This window comes from Nuphar pumila, chromosome 7, assembly GCF_984573655.1.
Source record: "Nuphar pumila chromosome 7, dmNupPumi1.hap1.1, whole genome shotgun sequence".
Lineage (NCBI taxonomy): Eukaryota > Viridiplantae > Streptophyta > Magnoliopsida > Nymphaeales > Nymphaeaceae > Nuphar > Nuphar pumila.
In genome coordinates, this window is record NC_143255.1 from 27,411,780 (window position 1) to 27,428,283 (window position 16,504).

At 36.9% G+C, this 16,504-nt stretch overlaps 1 protein-coding gene across 1 annotated transcript; it reads left to right on the top strand.

The window, feature by feature from the left end:
• The first annotated feature begins 278 nt into the window (after positions 1–278).
• Positions 279–9,881, top strand: LOC149831641 (transmembrane emp24 domain-containing protein p24beta3-like). The gene is made up of 4 exons (XM_090014038.1): positions 279–624; positions 8,831–9,017; positions 9,398–9,505; positions 9,619–9,881. The coding sequence occupies exons 1-4, from the start codon at positions 400–402 to the stop codon at positions 9,750–9,752; spliced, it is 654 nt and encodes a 217-aa protein (XP_089870164.1). The 5' UTR covers positions 279–399; the 3' UTR covers positions 9,753–9,881.
• The last annotated feature ends 6,623 nt before the right edge of the window (positions 9,882–16,504 follow it).

A 16,504-nucleotide genomic window follows, 5' to 3' on the forward strand; every position in this document is an offset into this window, starting at 1 on the left:
GTTCGGGCAATGCCACATTCGATTAATCTGATGTTGGCTATGGGTAAAATCCCGAATTAAGTCGGATATGGGTAAAATCCTGTTCACTGACATCCCTAACTGGAGCGCTTTTAATCTAAGATGGTGCGGGTTGAACTCGAATCCTACCCAGATCCGAGTGAATGAATGAACCCGGATTCGATCATTAGTGACGTTTCAGTAATTTTCTCCTCGATCAGGGCCAAACCGAGAACCGCGCCCTAGAGAAGACGGCCTTCTGCGTAAGGTAAACGCAAAGAGAGAGAGAGAGGAATCGTGTCGAAGAAGACTCAAGAGGAGTTCAATTTCCGTTTCTCTCTCTGTTCTTTCTTCTCTCTTTTCGTCGTTCCTGAATCGATTTTCGGTGGGTTCCGGCAATCGATGGAGGGGAGGAGGAAGGGTTCGGAGCTCCTCTTCGCGCTCCTTCTCTCGCTAGGGCTCCTCTCGGACCTCTGCCTGCAAGCGTCGGCTCTGTCCGTCACCGTCAACAACGTCGAGTGCGTCTACGAGTACGTCCTCTACGAGGACGACAACATCTCCGGGAACTTCGTCGTCGTCGATCACGACATCTTCTGGAGTTCCGATCACCCGGGCATCGATTTCACCGTAAGCCCCTCTTTTTTGGGTCTTTTTTCGTCGGATTTTATGCATATTGCGGGTGTTTTGTTATCTTCTTGGTGTTTTAGGGATTTTCTTATGTGCGATTGGTGTGGCGGTGTGCTTATGAGAGTTTTTTTGGGATCTGCTATTGTTTTCGTGATTTTGAATGCTTTTTGGGCGAACATGTGAGAAAAATGGCGTTTTGTGTTTGCGGGTGTTGTAGATTGCCACGATGCTAGTGTTTTTATGTATAATTGGCGTTACTCTGTGGTTCATGGTTTGTTAGGGTTTGCTGTTCAACGATCCGTAAGAAAACTAAATGTGTAATGCTGCGCCTGAATCTTGCTCCAATTCAATCACTTTTCTTGACGAATGATATATTTTTTCCCATTTTAGATCTCCCTGGTTCATTTTGGTTGTTTTTAAAGAATGATTGAGGAGCATGCTAGCTTTTGTCTTTCGGTGGTCAATTCTTTTGTATTTAATTTTGTGCTTTTCATTGGATGATTTGGAAGAAAACAAGTTCTTTTTTTCAGCGAGGTTTAATGTTTACTTCTTGGTATTGTGATTCCTTCAGCATTTATTCGTTGTATATTTTTGGTTTTCACGGTTGTTAGCGTTTGATAATTTTGAAATTACCTTACATGATGATATAGTGTAGCGATTGATTTGAGTGTAAGTTTTGTGTATTTGGTTTCTGGCTGAGCTTGTATTAGTTCGTGTTTGATTATATATTTGTTCTATCTGGTGACTTAGAAGGAATTTGTGTTGGTTCTGCAATAATTTGTTTACTTGTTCAAATAGTTGCTCCATGTTCTCATTGTTTGATGGCTTTTTTATCGTTGTAAAATTCATAGTTACTCAGGTAGGCTGCTTGGCTGTTGCTTGAGAGACCTTGTAGCCCTTAATTCTTTTTAGAGCAAACATTTGGTTCTGGTCCATTACATTTCTTCTGTCATTGTCTTGTGAATAGCTATCCATTGATTTTTATGCATAATTTAGTGACATTCTTGTTGCTTAGATCAGCATGGTGCCATGATTATATCAAATCTTCACCTTAACAACAAATTTAGATGGGCATGTGTCAGCTTGAAGTTTGTGTGGACTCACATAGAGTTGCACTGTGTTTTTTTCTTTGAAAGAAAGACAATTGTATTAATGAAAGCCCCGAGCAACAAGGAATCACTGGGAAAAAGGATAGAGTTGCATTGATTAAACCGCGAGATTCAGTTGAGCATGCATAAATGACATCTTTTTTGTTGATTTGTTGCACTTTATATGGTTGAGTTTCCCATGTTGCAGTACATTCTATGTCAACCAGTAACTTTTATTATAGGACAGCAAGTAGTTGAAATATTATTGTGTGTTTAACAGCTCATTTAATAAAGGTTATATCTGGATGAGGAAAAGTTTACAGGCAAACTTTCTTCTTAACAAGATGTTGGTTCCTTCACCATCCTAGATGAGACACTTTTAACTGCACAGCTGCTATATCAAAACAAGTTAAGTTTGAGCTATCTATGCCATGAAATTTTAAAATTAAAGTAATTGCCTCTGCATATGAACAAGGCTGTGAAGAGGAAACATTGCAGGTGATAAATTTTTTATAACATGTTATGGTAGTTAGGCAGCCCAAGTAAAGAGTAGAGATCATGGATTTTGGTGGGTGGTTCCTAGTCCTGGATAGCTTTAATATCCTGTTGATCCATCCACAACTGACCTCTACCAACAATGTATCCCAGGATGCCTATCTCTTCCTATCTGAACAAACATTTCCCCTTTTCACGTAGAGATCATTGTCTTTGAGTATTTGGAAGACAATGTGCAGGTGCTGAGCATGTTTCTCCAGTCTGCTTGTAAACAACGATGGCTTTTGACTTTCAACGGTCATGGGGCGACCCTCTTGCATAAGGATGCAGCCAATAGCAAAGTCTGAGGTGTCCACGTGTAACTCACTTTTTCTTAAATGAGTTTAACTACATGATAAATAGATTAAGATAGGTAACAAGTATCTCTGCAATGCAATATATTTAGTTTAAAGTAGTGGCCGTAGGCCCATAGAATTGTTTCACATATTAACCACTTGGTTAAGTGGCAAATGGTGCACCAGGTTGCTGGATCCAGCAAGTTGTAAGTATCGTATCGTTACCCGTATCAATCGGGCCCAAAGCAACACCGTATCGTATTGTATTTTTATCGTAAATATATCATAAATTTTTAATTAAAAATTTCCAAAAATGTAAAAAAAATCTAGAAAAATAAAAAACAATAATTATAAAGAATTCATCACATAAAACAACGATGAATTGCACAAAATACAACCATAAAATCACATATGAAGACAACTACATAATTTAAGTTAATAGCAAATCATATCATATAAAGCAATTAAAGCCTTACATTTAACCAACTAACTAACAATATTAAATTCACATCCAAGTCATACTAAAATGACATAACTCATAAGTCATAACTAAACTACTAAAAATTTATACAACAACTACGCCTTCATCCCAAAACTACTAAAAATTTATGATAACTAAAAACATTACATTTAACCCACGTCTTACATGCCAATCTTCATCTCTAAAGTTCTAAACTATAAAGATCTTAAAACTAAACTATCTTCTAGAGCCTATTTGCCAAACATTAGGACAATATTTTCTCAGTTCTGCATCTAACTGCTGCTCGATGATTTCTTTATGTTGGGCCATTTTTTTGGCAAGTGGGTCATCATCACCATCATCTTTAGAATATGAAACAATGGTTGAAAGTCCTTCATCTTTGCATTTTTGCATAATTCTTTTTCTTCAAATTTTTTATAGTTCAACAATAACATCAACACAAAAAATTGCAGGAAAAGATGGAGAATCACATGGACGTACATTTTGATCTTGACCTGCAATATCTTGCTTAAATCTATGCAGTTCACCTATAATAATAAAATCACAAAAAAAAACATCTCAAATTCAATAGTAACTCTAGTCGTGATACATCTTCAATGCTTATGCAGTATTGTCATACATGATAATCTCTAATATGACATGAACGTGAAGACGACACCAAATGATCTAAAATAAAACATAACCGATTAAAACACTCAATAAGAAGCAAATAATAAGAAGCACCAGACACACCTTTCCCTAAAAACACTCAATAAGAAGCAAAAAATAGGGATTTTGTACAGTGAAAAATGATGAAAATGCACTTTTAATCAAATTGCAAAAGCCCTGTCCCTTGTGCACGAAACGGCCCCCAAATCGATCTCACGGAACCTAGGGTTCGTGGGTTCCCTTCTAACGGACTCTAGACATATGAAGAACTCGGCCCTCAAGAGGCATTTTAAACCCAACAACAACAACAACAACAACGACGCCTTCATCCCAAAACAATTGGGGTCAGCGATATGAACCAAAAAAGAAATTCATTTTGGGTCTTCCACATGAATCCTTTTCCTCCAATCATTTCTATCCAACGCCATGTCCTCGGTGAGGTTCAAAGCATTCATATCCTTTCCTATCATCTCCATCCAAGTCTTCCTAGGCCTACCCCGACCTCTTTTAACTAATATATTTTTCCCATTTCTCCAACCTTCTAACTGGAGCATCATTAGGCCTTCGCCGAATATGTCCAAACCACCGTAAACGATTCTCTCGCATCTTATTTTCAATGGGTGCAACACCTACCTTCTTACGTATCTCTTCGTTCCGAATCTTATCTTTTATTGTATTTCCACACATCCATCTAAGCATCCGCATCTCAGCTACACTCATTTTTTGAATATGATGTCTCTTGGCAGCCCAACATTCCGTACCATATAGTAAAGCGGGTCTAATAGTCGTCCTATAAAACTTTCCCTTCAACCGCAATGGCATTCTACGATCGCACAGCACTCCAGTAGCACTTTTCCATTTCATCCACCCAACCTTTATCCTATGATTTACATCTCCATCAATTTCTCCATACTTTTGAATGATGGATCCCAAATATTTGAAATAATCATTCACCGGTATATCTTGCTCACCAAGCTTCACTACACTCCCATCACTACTTCGTTGCTTACTAAACCGACATTCCATATATTCAGTCTTACTCTTACTCAACTTAAAACCTCTAGCTTCCAATGTCTGTCTCCATAATTCTAACTTAGCATTAACCCCAGCTCTAGACTCATCAATCAAAACAATATCATCAACAAACAACATACACCACGGTACATTTTCTTGAATTGATCTCGTAAGCTCATCCATCACTATCGCAAATAGGAAAGAGCTTAAAGCAGATCCTTGATGTAACCCAACCGTTATCGGAAAATTGGTTGTCACCCCTCCACAAGTGCGGACATTGGTTACTACTCCTTCATACATATCTTTAATTATACTAATGTACTTGAGAGAAACACCTTTCTTCATCATTGTCCACCAGAGAACGTCCCTAGGTACTCTATCGTATGCCTTCTCTAAATCAATAAAAACCATATGCAAATCTTTGTTCCTCTCTCTATATCTTTCAATAAGTTGTCTAAGAAGATGTATAGCTTCCATAGTTGATCTTCCAGGCATAAAACCAAATTGATTCTCCGATATCATGACAACCTTCCTCAACCTAGACTCAATCACCCTCTCCCAAAGTTTCATAGTATGACTCATGAGTTTTATACCACGATAGTTTGTGCAATCTTGTATATCACCCTTATTCTTATATAAAGGCACCAAAGTACTCTTCCTCCACTCATTAGGCATCTTATTTGTTCGCCAAATCAAGTTAAATGATTTGTCAACCATTCTAAACCTTTCTCTCCCAAGCATTTCCAAGCCTCGATAGGTATACCATCTGGGCCAACTGCCCTTCTTGATTTCATTTTCTTCAAAGCCTCTGCAATTTCTTTCTTTTGAATCTTGCGCATGAAGTCACGATTTATCTCATGAAAAGGAATGGAGAAGTCTCCAAGATCTTGAGCATGACTATCATTAAATAGCTTATCAAAATAATCTTTCCATCTCTCCTTAATCTCCTCATCTTTGACTAAAACCCTTTGCGTTTCATCTTTGATACATCTAACCATACCCAAATCCTTCGATTTCCTATCTCTCATCTTTGCAAGCCTATAAATATCCTTCTCGCCTTCTTTGGTATCCAACTTGTCATAAACCTCCTTATATACCTTAGCCCTCGCGTTTCGAACAACTTTTTTAGCTTCCTTCTTTGCTATCATATACTTCTCCAAATTCTCATTATCACGACTCTTACTTAGATTTCTATAACACTCTCTTTTAACCTTAATAGCTAATTTGACATCCTCGTTCCACCATGATGTATCCTTACCTAGTGGTGCACCGCCTTTAGACTCACCCAATACCTCCTTAGCTACTTTTCTCATACCACCCGCTATCTTATTCCACATTGATTCTGAATCCTCCTCGAGACACCAATCAACTTCCTTAACTACCTGCTCTACAAACATTCCTTGTTTAGCTCCTTTCAGTGCCCAGCACTTAATTCTAGGATCTATCCTATGTCTATCCCTTTTGCGGCATTGTCTAATTCTAAGATCTAAAATTAAGACTCTATGTTGTGTAGCTACACTTTCTCCTGGTATAACCTTACAATCGATGCAACAACCCCTATCTCTCTTTCTAAGTAGGAAAAAATCTATCTGACTCGTATTAACCCCACTTTTAAATGTTACTAGGTGAGACTCCCTCTTCCTAAACCCAAAATGAAAAAAAATAACTTCAGCTTTTTTTTTAAGTGCGTCGATAATATATCGCACGATACACATTGTATCATATGATACAACACGATGCACTGGTGAATCGTACGATACAAGTGTGTATCGTATCGCAAAACACAAAAGTAACGATATATGTACAACCATGGGATCCAGTACTCATGTTTCATGCTTCCTAATACCTTGAGTGTCTATTTTGATAATGCTCGTCATAAACTTCCAAAATGTTCATCAACCTCAAGAAATTGTTCAAGTTGCTCTTAAGGGACAACTTCTGGAGTTTGCAGTCAGCATCTCATTCCCACAAAATGAAAAGATGTATGCTTACATTGGCAATTGCTTATTGTCTTTAAGTGAGTACTGGATCCATCTTTGCAATGCATTACCTATCTGCTTACACAAGAAGGTTGTCTTGTATAACAATTCCAAAGAAATTATTTGATTTTTAATTTAGCAGCTGGTGTTATTATTATTATTTTTTTGACATATCTCATTGTAGCCAAGTCATCTACATTGTCTGGAAAAAAAATGTTCATATGTCTTCCTCTTGATAGTCTTCCTGTTTGTTAGGACTACCTTTTATTTGAGGTGAATTGCAAAATTGGATTTTCTTTAATATCCTGTATAAGTAGCTAATGGTTGACCTAGAATGTGCTATGATACAAAATTTTTAGGGATGGATAAATGCTGTTAAGAACCATTGCACCTGATTGCTTTGTCTCTTGAGCACACTTTTTGTCTTCTACAATTGTTAATGATTTATGCATCTTTTTGCACCAGCCATTTGGAACGATAATCCTTCTGTTGTTGGGTATTTATGTGAATAAGACATCTAAGAATTCATTATTTTAAGGTTATTACCTTTAAGGGTGTTGGTTGTGATGGTTGCAATAGTATGCTCTACATTGATCGTTGTTTATGAAACTTTAGATTAAATAGTGCTTCAAGTTTATTGAGCCTGTGTTGTTTATGTATGTTATTCAGCCATAACCTTCCATCTTGTATGACCTGCTTTTAGTGCATCTTTGTTAGCGCTTCCTATTTTGTTGCCAACTTTGCTTCATTATTCTTGTTCGATAGAGTTCCTGGCAGCTGAGTGAAAGTGCTAGTTGTTTTGACCATTAATGGTGTCTCCTCATCGAGCACTATTTTTCTTATTCTATTATTTTAATAATTGCCTAAATGTAACATCTGTTGTTTTGATGTATTTCATCATCTTTGTGCCTTGTAGTATCCTCATTGAATCAACTTTTACTTGTTCACTTGTTTATTTCATAGGGCAATTATATTCCATCTGTTTCTGTCTCTATCTATGCTTATAACCGGTATTAGTAGGTTGTAGAGTTATCTTCTTCTCGTTCATAAATCATTCTCCTAGAATTTTTTCTTAAAATGTCAGGTCTCTATTATTAAGAAGCAAGAATCATGTCTTCTGTGTTTTGTTCCACAATGAAGTTCAAGCCATTCCTGTTGATCATTATCTCTTCCTTTGGTGGTGTCATCAGTTTTTTGTGTTTAGGGATCAGGATTTGATGACACTCTCCAATACAGACTGATACAATAATCTTTGACATTGTGGTATTTGTCCCTGGTTTTAATGAGTTCATAGGGCAATTATATTCCATCTGTTTCTGTCTCTATCTATGCTTATAACCAGTATTAATAGGCTGTAGAGTTATCTTCTTCTCGTTCATAAATTATTCTCCTAGAATTTTTTCTTAAAATGTCAGGTCTCTGTTGCTAAGAAGTAAGAATCATGTGTTCTGTATTTTGTTCCACAATGAAGTTCAAGATATTCCTGTTGACCATTATCTCTTCCTTTGGTGGTGTCGTCATCTTTTTGTGTTTAGGGATCAGGACTTGATGACACTCTCCAATACAGACTGATACAATAATCTTTGTCATTGTTGTATTTATCCCTGGTTTTAATGATCAACTTGTTTCATGAGTTTCTAAGCTTGGAGAGCGTTGGGATGGGCTATTAGCGAGAAACCTAGGCACTCTTCTGTTTACCCTCTTTGTCGGATGATCATTTATGCAGATTTTATAGGGAACCTTTAAGTTCAGTTATTTCTAAGGATGATACGCACATTCACTGGATCTAAGAATCTCGCTGACTGACTCAGTCACTGATTTCTTGTCCAGCTTTAGTTATCACTTTTAAACATTGTTGGCCTAAGTGTAAACTCGTCACTGTTAACAACTGCTCTATGTTAATATTCAAGAATCTTTTGTGCTGGTATTCACTTTTCTTGCTTTCAACTCAGTCTGAGTTACCCAGTGGATGTTCTTACAGGTTGATCATCTGAGAGTTCTTTAATTCTGAATTGCTGCTCTGTTCTATGTTAGGCTTTGCACTTTGAAATTAAATTATGCAATTTGTTTGCTGCTTCAAAAGATACTGACCGGCCACCATCACCCTGATAGGCCTTGCAAGCTACATGCTAAAGTGGCCTCTAACTTCCCCTTGATCATGTGCAGGTGACATCTCCAGCAGGAAATGTGATTCACTCCCTCAAGGGGACATCTGGAGACAAGTTTCAACTGAAGGCTCCAAGGAGTGGAATGTACAAGTTCTGCTTCCACAATCCTTATTCAACACCTGAGACCGTGTCATTTTACATACATGTTGGTCACATCCCTGACGAGCATCACCTTGCAAAAGACGGTGAGTTGTCCATGGCATTACTGGCATTTTTGTTTTGCTATTCTTTAAATTTGTTTTCTCTAGTATGTGGTTAGAGAAGAATAGATAAGATATGCATTATATGCAATTGATAGGGTTTATGCAAAAAGAGAAAAATAAATGAGCCGGCCCTGTATGAACACATTCATGCTGGTGAATTTTTCCTTTTTTTATCCTTTAAGGGAAAGTCACATTCAGCCTTTGAAAGAATATGGAAGTTCAGTTACTCTTCAACAAAGAAAATACAAATATTTAACTGAACAACAGAAGACAGATTCCTAAATTTCTCGCATATATGTGAAAAAATATACATCTAACGTTCATCATTTGGCCTATGTTTGTTACTTGACCTGCTATTGCAGAGCATTTTGATCCTATAAATGTGAAGATTGCTGAGCTTAGGGAAGCACTGGAGTCTGTTACAGCAGAACAGAAGTATCTGAGAGCACGAGATGCACGCCACCGACACAGTAATCCCTTTATCTCATGCATGTTTTGAAGTAACAAATAAATTGTGAATTGGGGATTAGTATAGATCATTTTATTGTGTTCCATGTTAACCAAATTTGATAATTTTCCACAGCAAATGAGAGCACCAGGAAGCGGCTCTATGTTTATACTATTGCAGAGTACTTGGCGCTAGCACTTGTGAGCTTTCTTCAGGTTTTTTACATCCGTAGTCTGTTTAGCAAGAGTGTGGCCTATAACAGAGTTTAGATGCTGGACCATACTTTCATTTCAGGAGTGATTAACCAGTTTGTAACTGTATCATACTTTGCAACTGAAAATGGGTGGTGAAATGCTATTGAACGTATTTCAGTTGAAAGTTCAAAATCAGTTCAGTAACTGGCAGCAGTTTTCTTTTCTACTGGTGAAATTTGATTTTTCTGTGATAAGACCGTGTAACAGTTGCACCCTTTTGAGTTGGGGTATTTTTAGTATGACAGGACCAGTGTTGTAAAAAGCGTTGAGGCGTAGCTAGGCCCTCCATCAAAATGTGAGGCGAGGCGTAAAGCGTAAGCCTCAAAAAAAAATTTTGAAAACTTAAAAAAGACTTAAAAATATCTAAAATTATAAATAAATAAATAATGCTTTATTGATGAAGCAACAACTAGCAAGAAATAAAAAATCTTAAATAAATATTGACAAAATATGAGATTAACATGTAAAAGTAACATTAATGCAACAAGTTGATATAGGTAAGTATCTAAGAAATAAAATATAAGCATTCATTCAATAAAAAATTAACAACGAAAATTGGATTAGGTTTGATTGGTCAAATTCAAAACTGATCTGACCCATGCCCATTGAAGTACCAGTACTTGATGAGTTGTGGAGCCTACTTGATGAGTTGTGGAGCCTGATTCAGAGTTTTTTCCCTTGCAGTAAGGGGTCCGAGGGCTTCCTCCCCGGCGCGGGTCTCGTTGAACGAGGCGAGAGGTTTCGAGACCCGGTTTTTGGGTTTAAGTTTGAGACCTGGTTTCTTATGGATCAGACCCGACTTGTTTAGGTTTAGGGTTGTCGCCCTTGCCTTGTATAAATTTACCTTTCTTCTTCTTTTTAGCCTTATAGAGGCGAGAGGTGGAAGAGACCTAGACAAGCAAGTGCGTGAGAGATGAGCGACTAAGTGAGAGACGAGCAACTGAGTGACTGAGAGATAAGTAGAGATGTGGGAGATGAGCGAGATGTTGGAGAGAGTGAGTGAGAGGTGGGAGCGAGTGAGTGAGAGATGAGGCTGACAGAATGAGGGCCCCCCGACTCTAATTAGGGTCGGGGCCCCTAATATTTAACCATAATTTTTGGTCAAATGGGGGCTTTGACCCCCATTTGACTAAAAATTTGAGGCGTGTACGCCTCGCCTCAAAGCGTATGAGGCGTACGCCTCAGGGCATTTGCACTTTTATGTTGCACGTCAAGGCACAAAGGCCCTCGCCTTGAGGCGAGGATCGCTTTTTGTACTTTGAGGCGTGTTTTTAATAACACTGGGCAGGACATTGATATTCTGTGATGATTATATCTCGTATTGGAATCATATGGTTTAGCATTGCAAGAATGGTTGTATAGTCTCCCACCTACATTTTTTTTTTATTTGCCAATCTACAGCTTGCTGGTTCAGAGAAGCCAGCATTGCAATGTCGTGCTTTTGAGACGTATTCTCTCTGCATTTTATCTCTTTTAGTTCTGGCTGCTTTGACAAAATACAAATTTCTTGCTTATTTGATCCAATGCTGCCTGCATTGACTATAATACAAATTTCTTATTTGATCAGATGCTGCCTGCTTTGACTTGTTCAATCATGCTTGAGTAGGATATCAACTGAAAGTATGGCATAGAAATGGTACAAAACGTTAGAGGCAGCACTTCTGTGGAGTTCCAGCCTTGAGTAGGGGGTTTGGGCTGATGAGCCATGCTTGGGAGGTCTGACCCACCACTAGTCTGAATCTGCTCTTATCAGGTTTGGCTCATATCTGGGTTTGTTGGGCTTGGTCTGCTCTTTCAAAATTCCTTTACCCGATCAGAGCCCAACTGATTAACTAGGCCTGTATCCAATCAGGCTCGGGCTAACATTCCAGCCAAATAAATCTGGCTATTTCTGTATGGGTGCCTGATGGAATCCAACTCAAGCCTTGATCGTTTCTGCTTTCATTGAAGAGGTGAAGGTACTGCTCCTCCTCTCTCTTTCTTAGTCTTCCTTCTCCTCCTCCTCTCTCTCCTTCCTTCTCTTCCTCCCTTCAGTTTGGCAAGGACCTTGGGTTTTGCTCTCATGGAGCAGAACCCATGTTCTGCCAGGTTTGCTGGGTTCAACAGAATCTAAACCCAGGCCTGGCTTTGGTTCTGCCGAACTCAGGCCTGTTAGTTTATGCTCCTGGGTTCATCCCAACCGAATCCAGGGTTACTGGATTTGCCTATGCTGAATCCATGGTTATTGGTAACTGAACCCAGGCATGCTAGTTGCTAGTTTATACTTTTGATATGATAATTATTTTTATTTCATTAGTAATGCTAACTTAAAACCGTTTACAGTATATATATATATATATATATCCCCTCTCCGCACCCAAGTTTTTTTAAAGTGCCGCATCGCTGCACCCGCATTCGCACTCACACCTATGTGACATAAAACCCTTACACTCAATAAAGCTCTTACCGAAGTACACCAAGAGAAAACACGGTTTAGTATGTCGAAGGGAGGAGGAGAGGAAGTCCTTATAGTGTCTAGACTCGACAACATCGTGAAAACATATAGATCTTCTCTCTTTAGGAAAAATAATTATGGTGGAGGAAGAAAAATCATATGCCATTTTTGTAATGACCTGACGCACATCAAGCTGGAATGCTTGAATCTCAAAAGGAAATGGCTACCATTGAGAAATCTTCCAAGAAAAGAGACGGGACAAGTAAGGTGGAGATCTTGAGGATATGTCCATCACTCAACTTGCAGAGGCTCTTAAACAATTTCTTAGGTCTTCTATAAGAATAGATGTGTGTCACAGTGTATGTTTGTCCAGTATCACACATATTTGTACCAGTTTTTGTATAACACATATTTGTACTTGTTTGTATTTACAAGATGTAATTATGTAATCCAACGTAAAACCCACACATATATAATACATACTAGGCACATTTCACGGAATCTATCTTGCGTGTCTCCTCTGGCTGCAACTTCTTTCTTTAAATATGCTAAGTTCTCTAAATATGCGTTTTGGTTAGATTAAGTCTCATTTTTAGGACATATCGCTTAGAAAGTATGTGAAAATGAATTATAAGAATGCATAATGCATTCATAAGGTCCAACATTGGACAAACACAACCCCATAATGGAGAATAACACAATGGTCCACTAAGGGACACCACAAGAAGCCCACGAAGAAGCCCACGAAGAAGCATAAGTTACATAAACTTTATTGAATGAGGGCCTAAAAGGCTATGTCTTACATGGGGGAATACCCCTCTATTTATACACAAAGGAGTGAGAGAAAGAGTGAGAGAGAGAGAACATTGGGAGACCCAAAAGGGGACTCGTTGGGCCCCCAACGGTCACATTTGTGATCGTTGGGGGTCCAACGACTCCTTTGGTTGGGACCCCCAATGCAATGCATTAAATGCATTTTACAATAAATGAAAAATAAAAAGGAAAAAGAAAATGTAAAATAAAATACATGTAAAAGATGTAAAAAGACTAAAATGCCCCTAATAGGCAGAATTACAAAAATACCCTTTATCGGGTATGATGAGATAAATACATATGTATATATATACATATATATGTATATATGATTACATATATTTTAACACCCCCCCCCTCAAACTTTGCGTGGGGATAACGAGAAGTTTGAAGATACAAAATGAGGGTTCCAGTCTTCAAAAAAAGTCTTCAATGAAAGTCACCAACATTATAGCACATGAAAGAACTTTGCATCTGTCAGCCTTTAACTGTCTTTAATGATCATCTCCAAGCTCCTTTCACGATGTATCATAGATGCTTCATTGATCCCATCTTGAAGATCATGTGGAACAAGCCAAAAGAACTCCAAGTAAAAAGTACATTTGTATCTTAATCAAATAAGAGATATCAAAAAATGCATAATAGACCATAACATTGATTAAGAAGGACAATGATTCAAAAGATAATTTATGCATTTTGATTGAGTATTTATGCAAAATATGAATTAACCTTAAACATTGATAAAATACACTAAGTTCTTAAAGAAAGATAAGTGCACAAAGGCCACACTAAGAACATTTGACCAAAAATATCTCCAAGAACCATGTAAAAATGTCTTCAAATATGTGCACTTCAAGCACCAACACCACAAAGGAATACGTGTGCAAAGACACACCAAGAACACTTGAATAAAAGTACCCAAAGGTACAAAGGGGACACCCACAAATGCAAATGATTGAATTTCTTAGAATAGGTGAGCACTAAGGCTCCAAAAATCATTCTTACAAAGGGTTTTATCAATATTTGGAAGTAAGGAGTGTGTGTACGGAGAACACTCACAAGTGCACAAAGACACAAAATATGAGATTTGTATTAAGATCAAGTAAAAAATTTCATGTATTAGAAATATATCTAGGAAGACAATAAGAACAAATTGCTCCCAAGGGAAGTGTACAAGAGTATACGAAAGAAAGCATGTTTAACACACATAGATCACCAATAAGAAGACATTTGATCAACAAAAGATGAGTTAATGATTTCTCTCACATCTTAGAGAGAAGAAATTCTATGTCAAACAAATGCCATATGTGAACTTGCAAGGACATGATCTAAAAAAAAACATCCACCCGAGAGTCAAGATAATGAGTGTTATTTTAGTAGAGAATCTTACACATTTAGGAACATCTCACTCAAATGATTGCAATTACAAAAACTCATTTTGCATATTAAATACAAAGGTGGCCAAAACCATAAGCACTTAATATGTAGATTAAATTCCAAAAAAAATGATTTTAAAATATGCATATTAATTATATGATTTACTTGTATCTTTAAAAGACAATATGAATGAAATTTCACAAATTTCAAAAATAGTTCATTCACTACAAGCAACTACCTCATTAGTCCTCCAAAACCCACAAATCAAGTGTATAAGCTACTAGAACAAGAACATAATTATAATGTCATTAAAGGCCAAAAGACACACACAAAAGTGCATATAAACACCTCTTGTCTACATGTAATAATACTTGAAATGAGTGTATCAACGACAAGAACAAGAGAATACATACCAATATGGACCAAAAGCATCTCTTGTCTTCGTAAAAAGACACTCAAAATCAAGTATGTTCAGCTACTAGAACAAGAGTATCAAGTCAACCATGGGCTAAAACACAATACATCCCTTGTCTACATAAAATGACACTTGAAATGAGTGAAAGAAGCCAACCATGGGCATACATTTTAGCGACTAGAATAAGGACACAAATGCCAACATGGACTAAAATCACACATCATGGTGTGAATCAATGTGCCTTGTCTACATATAATAACACTCAAGACAAGTGTGTTCAGCTACTAGACCAAGAGAACAAAGCCAACAAAGGGCTACCAACACACAAAGGTGTAATAAAAATCTTGTCTACATATGATAACACTTAGATAAGAGGTATAAAAGGAGAAGACTTTTGAGGCAATAAGACTTGTAATGACAAACATTTAACAAATAAGACATTAATATACCTTAAAACATTTAAGGTTTCAAACTTCATACATTCAGCACAGGTACACATAATTAAGAGCATCCATAAAATCAATGGTCAAAAAGAAAACGAGTGTCGCACTCACAATTAAAGATCACATAACAAGTCATTTTAGAGTCAAACTACAAATTGACAATCTAAAATGACATAACACGAGGTGCACATAACTCACCTCAACAAACATCTCTAATATCACAATAACAAGGCCATATAAATGATGCATTAAATAACAATCTGTGATGGATAAATATAAATGCCATAAAAAGACAATCAATTTCCAAATAGGTGATTTTATAAAGAGAGCCGATTTGAAAAAAATAAAATCAAATGTCCAATATAATCAATCACAACAATATGCTTTATAACAACGATTATGCATAAACACAAATTATGTTTTATCATGGTCAATTCTTCAAAGAAGTTATTTATACCAAAAAGGTTTATTATACAACAAATACAACATGAAATATTAAGCAACATCATGTGCAAGAACTGATTTGGAATAATACAAGAGTCAAATCAAACCTTAACTACTTATGTAAAAGTATCTTCAATAAGATACAATATTCTTGGAAACAAATGTGAGCACACATGCACAAAAAGAACACTTGTGCATAAAGAGCACAATACAAACTCGCAAATGCGAACCCATATGGGCATTCTTTAATAGATGCGGTAAAATTTGGAAAAACTCATGCGGAAAAATTCACAAAAAGAACAAGTTTGTAAAACTTGCAATATTAGCAGAAAATCAAAAACTGAAGGACCAAGCTTGTAGAAAGAATTGGACTTCTACAATTAGACCTTCAAATGCCCACAACAAAACTTTTCAAAAGAATAATCCTTTTAAGACCGAAACTTTGAAGGATTTTCACAAGAACAAACACTCTTCTTACTAGAACTGTGGAAGTCTCACACATAGTATTCACCAATAAGAACCACAAAACACTCAAAAACGAGTATGTAAAGCAAAGAAGAAAAAAACTTAACTCCAAATGGAAGAAAACCATACTTCAAGAGTTACTAGAGGTATTCATACATCACTACATGAGGAATCTCTAATTACAAAAAAATGCACTAAGACACATGATTTGAAATCATTTTTTAGATTCTTAAAAAATATCACTACATGAGAAATCTCTAATAAACATCACTACTCATAATATATGATAGCAAGTGTGTAGAAAAGAATGTGAATTATCACAAGCTTTTATATGCTAAAGAATTTCAATCTCAACTCAACTTTTCTTTAAAAAACT

Excerpts from the sequence above, each read along its gene's own strand:
- LOC149831641 (XM_090014038.1), top strand. The coding sequence starts at position 400 with ATGGAGGGGAGGAGGAAGGGTTCGGAGCTCCTCTTCGCGCTCCTTCTC. Across the intron at positions 625-8,830 it reads ACCCGGGCATCGATTTCACC|GTGACATCTCCAGCAGGAAA; the intron begins GTAAGCCCCTCT and ends GATCATGTGCAG. Across the intron at positions 9,506-9,618 it reads AGATGCACGCCACCGACACA|CAAATGAGAGCACCAGGAAG; the intron begins GTAATCCCTTTA and ends AATTTTCCACAG.